Source organism: Rhododendron vialii, chromosome 9a (genome assembly GCF_030253575.1).
Source record: "Rhododendron vialii isolate Sample 1 chromosome 9a, ASM3025357v1".
Lineage (NCBI taxonomy): Eukaryota > Viridiplantae > Streptophyta > Magnoliopsida > Ericales > Ericaceae > Rhododendron > Rhododendron vialii.
In genome coordinates this window covers 4,829,564-4,845,576 of record NC_080565.1, presented here as the reverse complement: position 1 = coordinate 4,845,576, position 16,013 = coordinate 4,829,564, and the positions used below count along the sequence as shown (strand labels likewise).

The following is a 16,013-nucleotide window of genomic DNA, read 5'->3' as shown; positions in this document are numbered from 1 at the left end:
CAAGAGAAATTGTAAATATAATTTTTTTAAACTTTGATCTAAGTATTTTGAGAAATAATCTACTAGTTGTCATATTATTGTGATTTAAAGTGAACGGATGAGGATTCACCTAATTACACATGCCTGATGTTTGTCAATGGAGTAAATTCTATGTGTGTAGGAATAACAATGTCACGGTTCGGTTAGAGTATTGGTAATACCAAAACCAATACCGAAACTTATAACTACAACCAAAACCAAATTAAGCAGGCGATTTTCTTTTTATCTTACAAAAACCAAAACCAAAATCACAAGAACCGGTTTGGTTAGGTTTTACACCGAATCCGGGCGAGTTCACACCGCCGGTGTGTATAATTTATTTTCTTCGAAAAAATGTTGGTTTGTTTATGTAACAAACCAATCTTGAACAAGTTTTTAACAAATGAAACTCAGACTCAGTACAATCAAATGCTGGCAATTAAGGTACTTATTTTAATAATAAAATATAGAATATTTTTCCTCTTCAAAAAGTAAGATACTCACCGGTTCATGAGGAACAATAGCATTGAGTGGATTGGATGTGGATGCTGCATCTCTAGATGTCGTTCGCAGCACCTGCTAAAAAGAAAACAAACTATTGGCTATCTTAGAACCTAACTATGGTTCTTGTATGTATTATGTTTACTTTGTCATTATGACTCGGTTTCTCCCGTTTAATTTATGGTACCTTCTGTTTGACAAGAAAAAAAAAATCATATAAATTTAAAATATGTACTTGAATAAGTTAGTAGTTTAGTTTTTGCAAATGTCGACTAATTCAGGGGCTCAATCTCATTGCCCACTTACGGAAAGCTGTTGAAGGTTTTAAAATAACTTTTACAAATATTAACAACGAAGTCTCGGATCAAAAACAAAAAAAAAAAAAACAACGTAGCCTAAAATTATAGGAGCTAGCATTTGTTTGAAGTAACTTTTCATTGTTAAATTACCTGATTCTGCTGTGTCGAATGAGTAATTCTTTGCTTCCTCTCGACTGCCAGCAAAGCATAGTTATCCAAGAACTGGTCACGGCCATGGGACTCTTTATGAGTATACTTTTTCTCCCTTAAACACCTCGGACAAAGGAAGAAACCGTCGTTGTCGTCACTTTGGTAGCACTTGGAGCAAGTGAAATACATGCCCGGAATGAAAACATCGCACCCGGCACAAAAAGGCCTTTCACTCTTGCTAATGTAGAAAAGAGCTAGTACTTCCGGGAATTGTAGGGTTCCCCTCCTCGTCGTGCCGAGAGTTTCGAAGAGCTTGCTTCTCATGTTCGCATGGCCTTCTTGCTGCATTAACTCTAGAAACTCGTGTTGTTTCACTTTCCCGTCATTGTCTTGATCGATGTCTTCAAAGAATTTTTTTGCTGCTATTCTCACCTTCTCTTGAGTACGATTGGTAGTAGATGTCAGCCGTGTTGATAAACTCCTTCATCGTGGCCCTAAACAACAAAATAGAGTAATATAAAGGTCGAGAAACAAAGTTCACAAGTAGCTAGCATTTATTATTTTAGGAATGTCGTATTGGTTGATGAAGAGGTATCTATATTATTCCATAATTCAAATTTTATTTTCGTTTTATACGTAGAGAATGAAACTTCTTTTTAAACTGATTAAGAATGAACTAGATCGATTTTGATAGGATAAAAAAAAAATTGTGTGACGCATTTTACTTATAATTTATTACATTTATGAAAATTTTATGGAAATATATGATAATATCTGAAACTCGATCATAAATTAGTCATAAAATTCCTTTTCTTCAGTAAAACCATAAACTATCCAATGGATTAGGAATTCAAAACTATATAGAACATCCAAAGAAAAAATTATCTTAACTAGTCCTACGTACTTTAACTCACATTCATGCAATGAATACATATAAACTTATCATAAAGTCATGGAAAAATTTTTCAAAATATTTCTTAGTCCATGGTAAATTCATCACAAATATGTCTCCATTATTATGGCATCATAAATTTGTCATGAAGGTAAATAAAAAAAAATTCCAAGAACTGTGTTTTTGTAATATACTACGCCAAAAATTGCCTTTGCCGGCAGTTTTTTACTGGCAGTAACAAAACTGTCGGAAAAAGATGCTATTACTGGCGGTAATGAGAAATTGCCACAAAAGGTAATTATAAACGTTGTTTATTAATGGCATTAGTAAAACCGCCGGTAATAGAAATAACTATTACCGGCGGTAATGTAAAACCGCCTGTAAAAGTAACTATTAACGGCGGTAATCAAAAACCGCCGGTAATAATACATTATAATATAAATATTATTATTTTTCTAATAAAACACATAATTTTATGTAGCTTAGTGAGTAAGTGCTCGGGTATTAATTAACAGGTCGCGGGTTTGAATCTCGGCAATGTCATTTTTTTCCCGAAACTATTAGCGGCGGTACCAAAACCGCCGTTAGTAGTTTGAAACCTTTACCGGCGGTAATTTACCGCCGTTTTTGTATTCCCGACAATTGTTTTGCGCGCCGAAGGAACTTTTACCGGCGGTAATTTATTTTTCCGACGGTAATGTATTTTTACCGGCGGTTTTTTAATGCCGCTAAAGGAAAAATTTGGTGTAGTATAAACTTATAAGTTTGAAACTTATTTCGGCATTTTTTACTTTTTCTAACTTTTTGTTTAGCTTTATGTCATAATTTTTGGGATTAATCATTCTCGAGACGAATCTGAAAACTATAAAAGTATGGACCGATATTAAAAAAAATTTAAATAAGACGGCACTTTAGACAAATAAGACAGCTGTTTGATTATTTTTTTTGTTTTCAATGAACTTTTTTTTGCTTTCATTCATAATTTTGTACTTTTTAGACTTAGTTCATCGAGACAGATGATTTATCTAGAAAATATCACTTGAATCTAAGAAAAATTCAAAAAATACGAAGAAAATACACAAAACAAAGAAGAAAAATAAGGTTACAAGAATGGAATAAAAACAACCAACATGTGAAAATAAAAACCATATTCAACGTACTATATAGTTAGATCAACAGATAAAGAGATGGACACGAGATGCGAAGGCTAGAATCGTGAAGGACTTTAAAGGACGTGTGGTTGAAGGTTACCAATAGATATAGAATGCTATGCCCTGAATTGGTAAAACTTGCATCCCGAGCGGCAAAATGTGAAGAGGCATCTGCCTTGGTAGCTAGCTATATGAATGAGATGTTTGAAAAGGTTGAAGATATCTTAAAGAACAAACGAGATATGGATGAGTCTACTAATGAAGGACAAGACTCTCCACAAGAAGCTCCTTTGGAAAATTTTGTTGCCGTTCAGCCAAAAAGACTTAAGAAAAAACAGGCTCCTCGCAAGGGAAACAAAAGACCAAAAAGTTGGACTGAGAAAAAATTAAGGGAAGAAAAAAAAGGGTGGATCAGCAGAAGTTGTTTCAAATGAGGAGTCGTTTCTTGGTCCCACAATGGCAAGAGAGGTGGTTCAGGTATACTTTTAACAGATGTTATTTTGTTCTTAATCTTTCTTAAGATTGGTATCTACCAATTGATTATTTTTGAAAGGTTTATAACTTGTGCTGCTCATCAATTAGGGCCATGATATAACAGATATCCATACGCAAAAACTGATTGGATGCTCCAATCAAAATCTATCATCGATGCATACAAGGTAATTCTGTATCGTTATGATTTTTCTGCTGCAAATGAAGTTATGACTTATGACCATTGATATGAATATTGAAGGGTTACAACTTACAAGTCAACTTCTTGCCCATCCAATGCAACTATCAATGACTCCATACCTCAAAAAATGCATGGACATGGGCATATTGGAAGTATTTCCTCTCTAGTCACTACCACTCAAATTTCTAATCCACCATTTTATTCTCTTCTATCTCAGGTACTTTTCTATCTAACTTAAACTTCTACATTTATGATTAAATGCATGTCTTAATTTCAGTGTTGCTAATTGGAACTAATTACAACCAGGATGTTGAAAAATATGAGGCACCAGCTTGGATGAATCCTGAAGAAGTTGAATTTATGAGGAATTCTAGCTACAGCAATTTCATGTGATGCCTTACTCCTGATCACCTCATGAGGATTTCTTTGAATGATATTATATCTGTAATTTTGTTTCTTTCAGCATGGTTTCTTTCATTGATATTATGTAGGTCTTGAGGATTTTTTTTCACTGATGTTTTATTAAAAAGTTCATCATGGTTTCTTTCACTGAAATTATATAGCTTGTGAGCTTTTTTTTTCTAGCAAAACAAGCAGAGAGCCAAGAATGACTATCAGAAACCTTCTTAAAAAATAAGCAGCTTATTTCACATTTTCAAACTAAAAAATAATATAAATGAAAAATAAATTTTCAATTTTTTTTTTGCATCGTATAAAAGATCTTTCAAATAAGATCCATAGTGCATATTTTTAGATTTCAATAAGTTCATAATTTTTGAGCTTGAAATTGCCTTCTTAAAAAATAAGGACTTTTTTTCCGTTGCGGAACGGGGCCTAATAGCACCGTTCAAAGTATCGCATGAGATGTGAGAGCGGGTTAGAAAGCATGTGGAGTAATGATTTTTTCTTTCTCGAACATGTGAGAGCTGTATATTTGAACCAGATGAAAAAAAATGGGCGATTAATCAACACAATGAGATCAGTTAAAACTTTTACTCTTGTTTAAGATTTAAAAAATTCCACAATACAAAAACATAAACAACAGAAGAAAATTTAGAGAAGCCAATAAGTGGTACCAATCAGTTCTCTCTCTGTTAGCACAAAGGGTCTTTCATTGTTTGCTGGTTCAATGGATTTGAATGTGCGAGGAAATGCAGGCCTTGTTTGGTTTCATGCATTTTCTCAAAGCTTTAGACCGCGGATCCTTTTACAAACCAAACCTACGCACGGGGCATTTTCGGAGTCACCACCTTCTTCATCTCATCACATTTTCAAGTGAAATCAAACTATCGAACTATTTTGTCTAAATAAAAAAAAAAACTACCAATCTTCCAAAGAAAACGAATAACCGTGGATTCAAACCCAAAGGAATGCCGGATGAAGCAAAGAGTAAGAAATCAGAATAACGCGCGAATACGTCAGTTTATTCCAAGGACACAAACATCGTCAGGCATCAGCAACAACGGCAACATCAAATGCTACAAAATGCTGCAGATATATATCTTACACATTCAACTACAAGCTAGGTATGAACTTCAGGATATTTCCTTACATAAATACGGTATAACAAGCGCACATACAAACTGAAGAAAACAGTCATACAAGCTGAAGTCTCAGAAGTGACTATTGTTTCTCGGAAGGCATCCCATTCATCGTCCCCAGTTCTGTCTTGAAACTCTCTCTCACATCTTTTTGGGTGAGCAAACAGGCTTCAATTCCTGCCACACAAATTTTGAGTTACTCATCACATTTAAAACTAGAGAAAAGATCTATAGAACTCTTAACTTGGAGAAGGCAATATTCCAATCTTTCTTCACCTCACATTTCGCCACTTGCAGTTACAAAATGGTCAGTACACATTTTCACATTATGGATCATGTGATCGTTGAGCACATTACATTCAGGATTTTGTAATTAAAAGCCTAATGCGAGAATAAAGTGTTTCTCTTATTTTTTCTTCGATAAACAAAGTTTTGAAGATGAGTTTGGGATTAGATGCTGTGTTTAAAATATAACACTCCATGGCAACAATAATTAACCATACATCGAATTAAAGAACTCATACTTATATGTTACAATTATGGGTACCATATCATGACGTGATAAACTTGACCAATGTTGGGATGGAACATCAATTCAATTCAAGGCGTTCACTCTCTGATCCATGAATCCAAATAAAAATAATTACAAATTGAATTACATCTTCACAAAATCAAACATCGAAATTAAAGAGAGTTGGGAAGAAACTTCCTGCAAAAATGAGATGCTCTGTTTTAAAAAGAACACGTTGATGGGTAATGGAGAGATGAAAACCTTAAGGGGCAGGGTTAACGTGAGGAAGACGACTATGTTTCTCTTTTTGGTGGGAAGATCTACTTTTCATGATGGAGGGAAACAGAGGCTCGTGAAAATTGAGGGAGGGAATAGGGTTAACGGGAGGAAGACGGTGTTAAGAAATTTGGGGAGTAATTGGGTGCCTGTAGAGTACGAGATGAGCTGAAATTGGGAAGGGGGTTAATAGGTTAATCCTAACCATTGTATGCATTAGATGCCACTTGTCACAATATAAAGTGGAATTGGAGGATCCTCCAATTCCCTATGGGCATGTTTGATTGTAGATTTTATTTTGGGAGGACTCGTAATGAGGTGAGATTATTAATGAGGGGATGAATCATTTATTCATGTTTGTTTTGCACAGGATTCGATTGTAGAATTATAAATAACATGTTTGTTTTGGCTATGATTAGGATTGAAATTGAAATTGATGTGAGTTTTTACACTAGTTTTGCTCAATCCCACGGAGATGGGATTCGTAGTAATACCCCCCATGGTATTGCTAATACACCATTTTCGGAGATTAACAATCCCATGGGACAACTAGTCCCATCCACAAAAACCTTACCAAACAAGGTATTAGGATTCCCATAGGATTATTAATCCAATCCCCCCTCCCAAACCTCCTATCAAACACGCCCTATAGATTGGAGAGGAGCTGGACTGGAGACGGTTGGCATCTTCCCAGACAGGGACGGGAATAGCTTTCGGGCTTTCCTGTTTCCAGACACGTCCGGTCCGGTTAAGGCTATCCATTTCTGTCGATCTCTAACCCAAATTTTTAGAAACCAAAAAAAAAAAAGTCTGACAAATGCTTTCAAGCTCTCCCACGCATAGTTGTCGAAATTGTACGATTCATAATTCGAATCGTATGATTCGGTTTGATACGAGGTAAAATCGATTTAAACAGATACTGAGAATCGCAAATGGGGTAGAATCGTGAACAAAATCGATCGAATCGATTCAAGAATCGCTGAATCGTACGATACATACGATTCAGTTACCGACAGATCCGGATCGGGTCTGTCGGACTCAACAGGCAAAAAACATATATATAATATATATATACACACACACACACACAGAGTCAGGTTCCGGTGAGGGATTCCGCATTTTATTAAAATGCGGGACTCCCCTTCCCGATTGAATTTCGATGATCCGAGCTGCTTAAAGTGATCAGAACGTGATTTTAAGGGTCCTCGGGAGAAATCAGCAAAAAAAATGACCAGGAAGGGCTTCATCCGAGAGTTTTCATTGACCGGTTCAAAAAAAACTGCTCGGATGAAGCTCTTCCCAGTCATTTTTTTTGCTGATTTCTCGCGGGGACCCTTAAAATCACTTTCTGCACACATTGAACGGTTCGGATTTTCAAAATTTGATCGGGAAATGAAAGTCCAGCATTTTAACAAAGTGAAGGATCCCTCACTTGATCCGTGGTGTGTGTGTTTGTATATATATATATATATATATATATATATATATATATATATATATATATATATATATATATATATATATATATATATATATATATATATATATAGATATATTGGGGGGGGGGGGTGTCGGTTTTCGGTCATTTCTTCCCTCAAAGTGGGTCGAAACCAACTTAAAAACACTCGACGGCAATTATTTCGAACTGGGTCCAACCTCATTCCATCATCTAGGGTTTCGACAGATGCTAACCTGCGTTTTTCATTTTTGGTCTTGCGTTTTTCATCATTGATCTTGCGTTTTTCATCTTCGATCCTGCGTTTTTCATCTTCGATCGCTCGTTTTTCAACTTTGATCCAGCGTTTTTCATCTTCGATCCAGCGTTTATCATCTTTGATCCTGCGTTTTTCATCTTCGATCCTGCGTTTTTCATCTTCGATTGTGCGTTTTTCATCTTCGATCCAGCGTTTTTCATCTACGATCCTGCGTTTTTCATCTTTAATCTTGCGTTTTTCATCTTCGATCCTGCGTTTTTCATCTTCAATCCTACTTTTTTCAACTTTGATCCAGCATTTTTCATCTTCGATCTTGCGTTTTTCATCTTTGATCTGCTCTCCAATCGGCATTTCGACCTTGATCTGCTCTCCAATCTTCAGTTCTTGCTGCAATAAAATACTTTTGTACATAATGTTTTGAATTTTTTTCGCAAGTGTTTATATTTCTCACCTTTTTTTTTTTTTTTGATCCACTAAATTTCTCTCCTCTTCAACTCCCACTTCTTTTCTTCGGGACAAAAAAATCAAAAAACAATCTTGACTACTGTTACCTCCCATCTTTATGTCTATGAAAAAGGAAGGAAAAATACAATTTGGAGATCTATTAACCACAAAATTAAAAACCATTGATTGAACTCACCTAATTTGGAGATCCTTTAATTCCTCTTGCTTTTCCTTCTTTGTCGAGTTTTTCTTTTCTTCTAGTATTTTTTTTTCTTGAGTTGTTGTGCGTAAGTGTGTGTATATATATATTATATATATAGATAGAGAGAGAGAGAGAGTAAAGTACGTTTATGACAGAAGCAAAATGTATACATTTTGGTTCGAATATTTTGATTCGAATATTTTACATTTTGCTTTTACTTTACTTTTATTCGAACCGCACGTGATCTTTTCAATTATTTAAATGTGTAACGGCTTTTACTTTCCAACCAATTTGGAACGGCTTTTACTTTTAAATCACTTCAATAATTGAAAAGATCATGTGATGTTCGAATAAAATAAAAGTAAAAGCTGTTCCATATTGGTTCGAATAAAATAAAAGTAAAAGCCGTTCCAGATTGGTTCGAATAAGATAAAAGTAAAAGCCATTCCAGATTGGTTCGAATAAGATAAAAGCCGTTCCAGATTGGTTCGAATAAAATAAAAGTAAAAGCCATTCCAGATTTGTTCGAATAAAATAAAAGTAAAAGCCGTTCCAGATTGTTGCGAATAAAATAAAAGTAAAAGCCGTTCGTGATTAAGGGTCATCATTTAGCCCGAAGGCCCGTGACTCGCCCGAAGCCCGTCCGGCCCGGCGGGCTTTTACCTGGCCCGAGCCCGTAAAACGGGCGGGCTAGCCCGGCCCATAGTTTGTAATGGACGGGCTCGGGCCTATGAATTTTTACTCGGCCCGCCCGTGAGCCCGCCCGGTAGCCCGCCCGTGGTACCCGCCCAAAAGCCCGCCAACGGGCCCTCCTTTTAGCCCAAAATCCCACAAAATCCTTTTTTTTTCCCTTGGTTTAATTTTACCCAAGGAAATTTAAGCCCGCCGGCCCGCCAATTGGGCTAGCCCATGGGCCGGGCTTGGGCTTCAATTTATGGTAGGTAGCCCGGCCTGCCAAAAAGAAAAAGCCCGGTTGGCCCGGCCGCGGGCGGGCTTGAGCAGTGACTTGACAGGCTGGGCCGGCCCGGCCCGATGATGACCCTTATTCGTGATTGGTTTTCTTTAGAAAAGTACTTTTTCTGGTAATGAACAATACAAAAAGTAACATTCGTTCCTCTTTTTTTAAAAGGTAATTGTTATACTGACCACATATTATCCTTCCACTTGACCGTAGTTTATGAAGGTGGCAATCTCAATCCATATTTTTTTAATCCGTCCATATTATATAATGGGTTGATATGGGTTGAACTCATATAAATTCATATTTTAATAAATTTATATGGGTTAAAAATGGGTTCAATATGGGTTGATATTAAAAGACCCAAATAAAATCCAAAATTTTCAAAGGCCCGCATTTCACTTACTTAAACGGTGCAAAAAAATTAAAAAAATATTTTTTATTTTTATTATATTTGAGTTTAAAATTACTTCCGTTTGAAAAAAAAACCCCTTTTTAAAAGGGGAACACCACCTAATTCCCGTACGTCGGCTTTTCTATTCCTTTCGGCTCTCGTTCTTTACTCCCAGGAATGGAATTTTCAAAAAACAGAAAAAGAATATGGGGTCCACATGGATCCCATTTACCAGCGATACCTTTTTTTTTGTTTTTCAAACGGAATGGAACCAACAAATCTTTACAAACCACATAGGCACACACACTGATTCAATTATTCTCTTCGCATTTTCTAACGAAAGACAATAAAAATTTTACATTTTTAAAATTTTGCGTCAAATGTTTGTGATTTTTTGATTCGTCTCATTAAGAGGAAACGAAAAATAAAAAGTTATGATCAAAATTCAGAACCAAAAAAGTTTGATTGAAACTTATAACTTTTTTTAAAAAACACAAAATAAGTCAAAAATGTCTCTTTCAAAGAAATTAAGGGCTCCGATAAAAAAATTTATACTTTTTGGTTCCTCTCGTTGAAATGAACCAATAAGTCATAAAAATTTGACGCAAATTAACAAATGCAAAAACAATTTGAATAAGGACCAAAAAAAATAATCACTCAATCATGACCAGTACAAAGGAACTGAAGAGTAAATTTTTTTTTTTTGTTTTTATTCAAATTATTTTCACATTTGTTAATTTTGTTTCAAATTTTTGTAACTTATTGATTTCTCTCGTCGAGGGGATCGGAAATTTTTTTTTTTTTATCGAAACTCAGATTTTTTTTACGAAAAAGATTAATTTTTTTACTTATTTTGTCTTTATTAAAAAAATCATGAGTTCCAATAATAATTTTTTACTTTTTCGATTCCTCTCGTTGAGGCGAATTAATAAACTACAAAAGTTTAATGCAAAATAAACAAATACAGAACAAAGAAAAAAAAAGTCACTCATTTTTAATCCAAACGCACCCGAAGCCGGCGTTGGTATACCGGATATTTTAGCTTAGGGAGAAAATGAAGTAAAACAGGTCGGGTCGGGTGGGTTTGGACCATAATTTTTTAGTTTTTTTATTCTTCTCTTTGAATAAAACCAATAATCGACAAAAAATTGACACGGAACGTACAAATTGACTTTTAATCATAAAATTTACTTTTTTGAATCCCCTTATTGAGACAAATCTAAGAAGGGAAGGGGGGGCCCCAAAAAAAAAAAAAAAAAGTCAGGTCGGGTTAGGTGGGTTTGGGTTTGGCTTGACCCATATTCGACCCAACCCATCTCAACCCGCTTGCTTTTTGACCCATATTTGACCCACAATCTGTTTTAACCCGCCCAAACCCGCCCGTTTGCCACCTCTAGATATAATCATCACTACAAACCGGCTTATTTATACAAATGATCCCCAAAGTATTTTTCAAAATGTCAATTTCATTCTCAGTATACAAATTGTGTATATTGCATCTTTTTTTTGAACAGCGAAAAATGAAATATTATTAATAGAGAGAGTGGAGTACAACATATGAAGGGCGAGAAAAGATAGCATCACAAAGTGTGAACAATATCTCAACTAAGTTGGCATCATATCCCACAACAATCATAGGCTATTCAAGCCCAAGGATTAACAAGTGATCAACCCAACTTAAAAGCAAAGTGAAAGAACTCTATTGTCAATTGGATCAGATAAGATAGGTACAGAAGCATGATGCTTCACCAAACGTCTATTGCATCCTTAACGTTTACAATGCACGTTTAAATGGTCCTTAAAGTATTAGCAAAATATCAATTTGATCCCCAACATACAAATCACATCTTTTATCAAATAAACTACAAAATGCCACTTATCTTCTCCATCTGCACAACCCCTAGGATCCAAATCAAAACCCTAACCAATCTCGGCCACCATTACCAACAGCCATTACACGTTAGCACATTCTCCACCCTTAACTACCAGGACATCACAGGGTTAGTCATTGCTTCCCTTTCGCACTAGCCACCACGCCACCATGCTCGTTCCCCTTGCCTTCCGATGCTGCCTCCACATCATTCACACACACACACACACACACACACACATATACAGGCGAAACGTGATTGAACAAACACAAATGGTGGTCGTCGAAACAGTGATGGCGAATAGGCAACGCGAGAATGAGTAAATATGGCAACTTTCTATGTTTCAGAAGGATGTTGCATGAATCTAGAATTTTTCGATTAATAGAGCTTTAGACATTTGGGTTAGGTGACAACTGTGGTATTTGCTGGTTGGGAGGTGACAAGGAAGATGCAGTATGACGGTCAAGGTGGATGTGCGACAGTGGTTATGGTTGTGCATTGCTCAGGATAGGATTATTTTCCCAAAAATGTTCTTGCCGCAACCCATTCTGTTCAGTGATCCGGGTTAATTTTTGTGTGGTCAAAAAGTAAGACACGATTTATATATTGGGGACCAAATTACCATCGCACTAATAGTTTGGGGACCATTGGAAAAAATTAGCCGAAGTTTAAAGACAAAGTTTCATTAATACCCCTACACTTGACAGTGAACACCAATGGGAGTTGTTGGTCTCATGAACCATTTAAACACACATTGTAAACGTTGGGGATGTAATATATAAATACGATTTATATAATGGGACCAAATTGATATTTAGAAAATATTTTAGGGATCATCCGTACAAAAAAGCCCTACGAACGTGAGATTCTTTTTTTCAATTATTTACATTTTACGGGATTTGTCTCATATTTTAATGTCTTACGGAGTACTTTCTTTTGATTGTAAAGTCAACTATGGAAACCTGTGTTCAGTTTTAGAAAAAGTACTTTTTTGTTAAAAAATGCAGGATTGTTCCAGATTTGTGAAACTTCCTATTTTTTAAAAATGTTTGACCAAAACGAGGATGTTTTGGGCTTTGTTCCCTACAGCCTCTAGCATGAAATGGGAAGACTTAAATAATCATCCTCAAATTTCATCACATGTAAGTATCCATCCAAGTCATTTTAAATGGTTATGATATCATTCCATATTTTTAAGAAATCCAAATTTGCCCCCTAGTTAAGCTGAAATGGAATGTTTATATAGCATTGGATTTTCAGACCTAAACTTAACTCCCAAGTCCTCCCGTAAAAACAGTAATTACCCAAACTGAAGTCCCATAAATCTCGGGTAAACATTGATTTAAACTAAGTATTAAATTTTGGATTTGCCATATTAGTTTCCAAATCCTAGAAATCAAGATCTCAAAATTCCGAGATATACATGATTCAATCCTCCATTGCCGTATAAAAGCTTTTGCCGAGATTTCCCATCAGCCTAACACCGCCCATCTCGCAGTTGCCGTCCTCCATTGCCATCTCCTCATCGCCGTCCTCCATTGCCGTTTCAAAGCGGGGACGTCGAAACCCCTCCATCTTTTTTCGGAATTGAGTCGCTACCCACCGTCGAGTTCCGCCACTCATCCCGACGCCCGTAGAACAGAAGCAAATACTCATGGTGTATTCTGAAATGGGTAAATCGATTTCAGAAATTGATTCATATTCTGAAATTATTTTTTCGATTAAATCATGGTGTATATCTTCAATCTAAAATGGGTATTCGAAATCATGCAGTTGGTATTCTAAATAAATAATTTTCAATGTAGATATTTCATGGTGTACTCTATATTATCATGGTGTAATTTTATCATCACCATAAGAACGTGAAATCATGATTTCATGAAATATGCATCGATTCATATTTTCGGAATATGTCATGAATTTGCAGAATTAACTATGAAAATATGATCGATTCATCACGTTCTTATGGTGAATGTGATACACCACGAAATATCAAGGTCAATCATGTTTTTTGGCTGAAATCGATGATGTGTTTTTTTGCAAATTCATAGTTATCAATATCTCAGAATTTTTTTTGCAGATTCATGGGTAATCGATCATTTTTTTCGTGAAATCAATCATGAAATCATGACATATCGTCACGTTCATATAGTGAAAATATGAATCGATTTCATGACATATTCTGAAAGTATGAAAAACATACGGTTTAAATTGGTTTTCGAATTTAAATTAGTTTCCAAAAATATGAAAAACATATGGTTTAAATTGGTCTTATAGTGAAAACCATATTTTTCATATTCCGAAAATATGAAAAATATAATTTTTGAATTTAAATCGAAGAAAAATAAAGGAGTTTTTTGATTATTATGAATTTTTTAAATTTTGAAATCCTCTTTTGTAATTATCTCCTATAATTATTGTGATTTATCCCACTTAGTTAGGAAATGATTGGTTCCAACTAAATCGAAAATCCTATTGCTACCGTAGGGAAAATGCACCGACAGCCACTGGACGGCCGTCGACGGCCACCGGACGGCCGATCCGAGCCGTCCAAAAATTTTAAAAAACAAAACCGAGTGGGCTTAAGCGAGAATCAATGGCATCCGAGGTGTGTAGGGTACTTGATCCGAGCACCCCTTTTTCGTGTATATACACGTATATACATATATAGACGAAAAAGGGTGCTCGGATCAAGTACCCTACACACCTCGGATGCCATTGATTCTCGCGTGGGCCCACTCGATTTTGTTTTTTAAAATTTTTGGACGGCTCGGATCAGCCGTCCAGTGGCCGTCGGTGCATTTTCTCTACGGTACCATCGGTACCAATAGCAGTAGTCCAACTAAATTAGGAAGGGAATATACACGCATATATCTTATTAAAAGGGTAAGATAGGTAATTCACCATCTGAAAGGATGATATCATAACCATTCAAAATGACCTGAATGAATACTTACGTAGGATGAGATTTGAGGATGAATATTTAAAAAGTCCTAATATATATGTGGGGTATGCAAGCGGCCAATAAAAATGATTTCGTGGAGTATATTAATTCTATTGATCACGAGTGTGAATCTATAGGATAATTAAATCATACTAGTACTGAGTGGAGCAGCCAATTAAGTTTTAATTCCTGACAGTATCGTGGGTTAAGTTTTCATCCTATAAATGTAGGATTTATGTATTTTACCCAACTATGTTCATTTTATATACATTGGTATGTACATGCATGTATATATGGAAAAAGGTTTTAGGAGTTGAGGTTACGATTTGTGAAGCTAAAATAACGGCCGGGGATGAATATTGGTGATTGAATATTAATGAATTCAATTGGTAGAGGAAGATGTAAGATTCAAAACAAGACCTTTACATAAAATTGTGAGGTAATGTAACTCATATACTGCAATACCTCTTCACACTTTTGCAATAAGAAACAATATTCTCTCTTGGTTGCAAAGAGTGGATCAACGTGCATTATTGTTGTGGTCCCTAATATAGTATGTTTCTTGTTGGCAATCAATGCATCTGGCTTTCAATGCATTTTGTAGTCCCACCGCCCACATTGACTGACTTCTACCGATTTTTTCTAATTTTTGTTTTTTGCATTGAAGAGATGGCTGGTTTGTTTATAGTTGACGTCTAAAAGAGAGGCCCACAAGCAACAAAACCGTTTACCACACGGGCATTTTCCATCCAAATTTAACGGAAAGGGTAACATTGAAATCGTGTTAAAACTGTGAGGGTAAAATTGAAACAAAAATTTTAGGAAGACGAAATTGAAACCGAGTCAATTTTGTAAGGACCAAATAAGTCTTTAAGCCTTTCTTCATTCTTGTAGGACAGTTTTGAAGTACTACACGCAACGTGGTGATCAGGGGAAAAAAAAAAAAAAAAGGTATTCATCAGGATTATTAAATGAGAGAAACTTAATCTCGACCGTTCATTTCGGCAATCAATAGTTCAAATTTGCTTTTCAATTTTGACCGGTAACAACTAATTTTTACTTGTCAAAATTCATTTTCAATTACCGGTCAAAATTAGTTTTCAATCCGGACCGTTTAAAACACTTTTGGACACGCACGATTGAGCACCGTAAACTTTATTTATGAGTTGCCCCATAAAGAAGTTTTTCTCTGATTAAATTGTCTAACATTGAGAATTAGGGGTTAGGAGACAAATTGAAAGTGGAGTGGGGCATGGGTTGTTTCTGACCTTAAAAAACGACTTGTGAGGTGCGTTATTAATCTAGTTATCGTATTATATATCGTGGTTTACCGTGAGCGGGTGAAGATTCCCCTAATTTTTTTTCGACCAACTAGAAAATGCAGATAATATATAAGAAAACAGTACCAAAAACGGACACTGTCAGTCCGGAAATACAAGAAACAACAAAATAAAAAGAAAACAAAAAGCCGCA

At 35.6% G+C, this 16,013-nt stretch overlaps 2 protein-coding genes and 1 non-coding gene across 4 annotated transcripts; 2 read left to right on the top strand and 1 right to left on the bottom strand.

The window, feature by feature from the left end:
- Positions 1-3,106: 3,106 nt before the first annotated feature.
- On the top strand, positions 3,107-4,397 carry LOC131299958 (uncharacterized). The gene is made up of 4 exons (XM_058325547.1): positions 3,107-3,488; positions 3,594-3,670; positions 3,745-3,901; positions 3,991-4,397. Exons 1-4 carry the CDS (start codon positions 3,468-3,470, stop codon positions 4,075-4,077), a joined length of 342 nt encoding a protein of 113 aa, XP_058181530.1. The 5' UTR covers positions 3,107-3,467; the 3' UTR covers positions 4,078-4,397.
- A 690-nt stretch (positions 4,398-5,087) lies between these two features.
- Positions 5,088-8,510, bottom strand: LOC131299956 (uncharacterized). 2 transcript variants are annotated; one of them, XM_058325546.1, is made up of 3 exons: positions 8,368-8,510; positions 7,705-8,114; positions 5,088-5,402 (listed from the first exon to the last, which is right to left on the bottom strand). In XM_058325546.1, exons 2-3 carry the CDS (start codon positions 8,076-8,078, stop codon positions 5,396-5,398), a joined length of 381 nt encoding a protein of 126 aa, XP_058181529.1. In that variant the 5' UTR covers positions 8,079-8,114; positions 8,368-8,510; the 3' UTR covers positions 5,088-5,395. The 2 variants fall into 2 exon arrangements, with proteins under 2 accessions (XP_058181529.1, XP_058181528.1); XM_058325545.1 differs by having other exon boundaries at positions 7,705-8,448.
- LOC131302132 (U6atac minor spliceosomal RNA) lies at positions 6,671-6,802 on the top strand. The gene has a single exon (XR_009191607.1). It is a non-coding gene; the product is annotated as a U6atac minor spliceosomal RNA (small nuclear RNA).
- Positions 8,511-16,013: the final 7,503 nt, after the last annotated feature.

Excerpts from the sequence above, each read along its gene's own strand:
- LOC131299958 (XM_058325547.1), top strand. The coding sequence starts at position 3,468 with ATGGCAAGAGAGGTGGTTCAG. Across the intron at positions 3,489-3,593 it reads TGGCAAGAGAGGTGGTTCAG|GGCCATGATATAACAGATAT; the intron begins GTATACTTTTAA and ends CTCATCAATTAG. Across the intron at positions 3,671-3,744 it reads CTATCATCGATGCATACAAG|GGTTACAACTTACAAGTCAA; the intron begins GTAATTCTGTAT and ends TGAATATTGAAG.
- LOC131299956 (XM_058325545.1), bottom strand. The coding sequence starts at position 8,138 with ATGTACAAAAGTATTTTATTGCAGCAAGAACTGAAGATTGGAGAGCAG.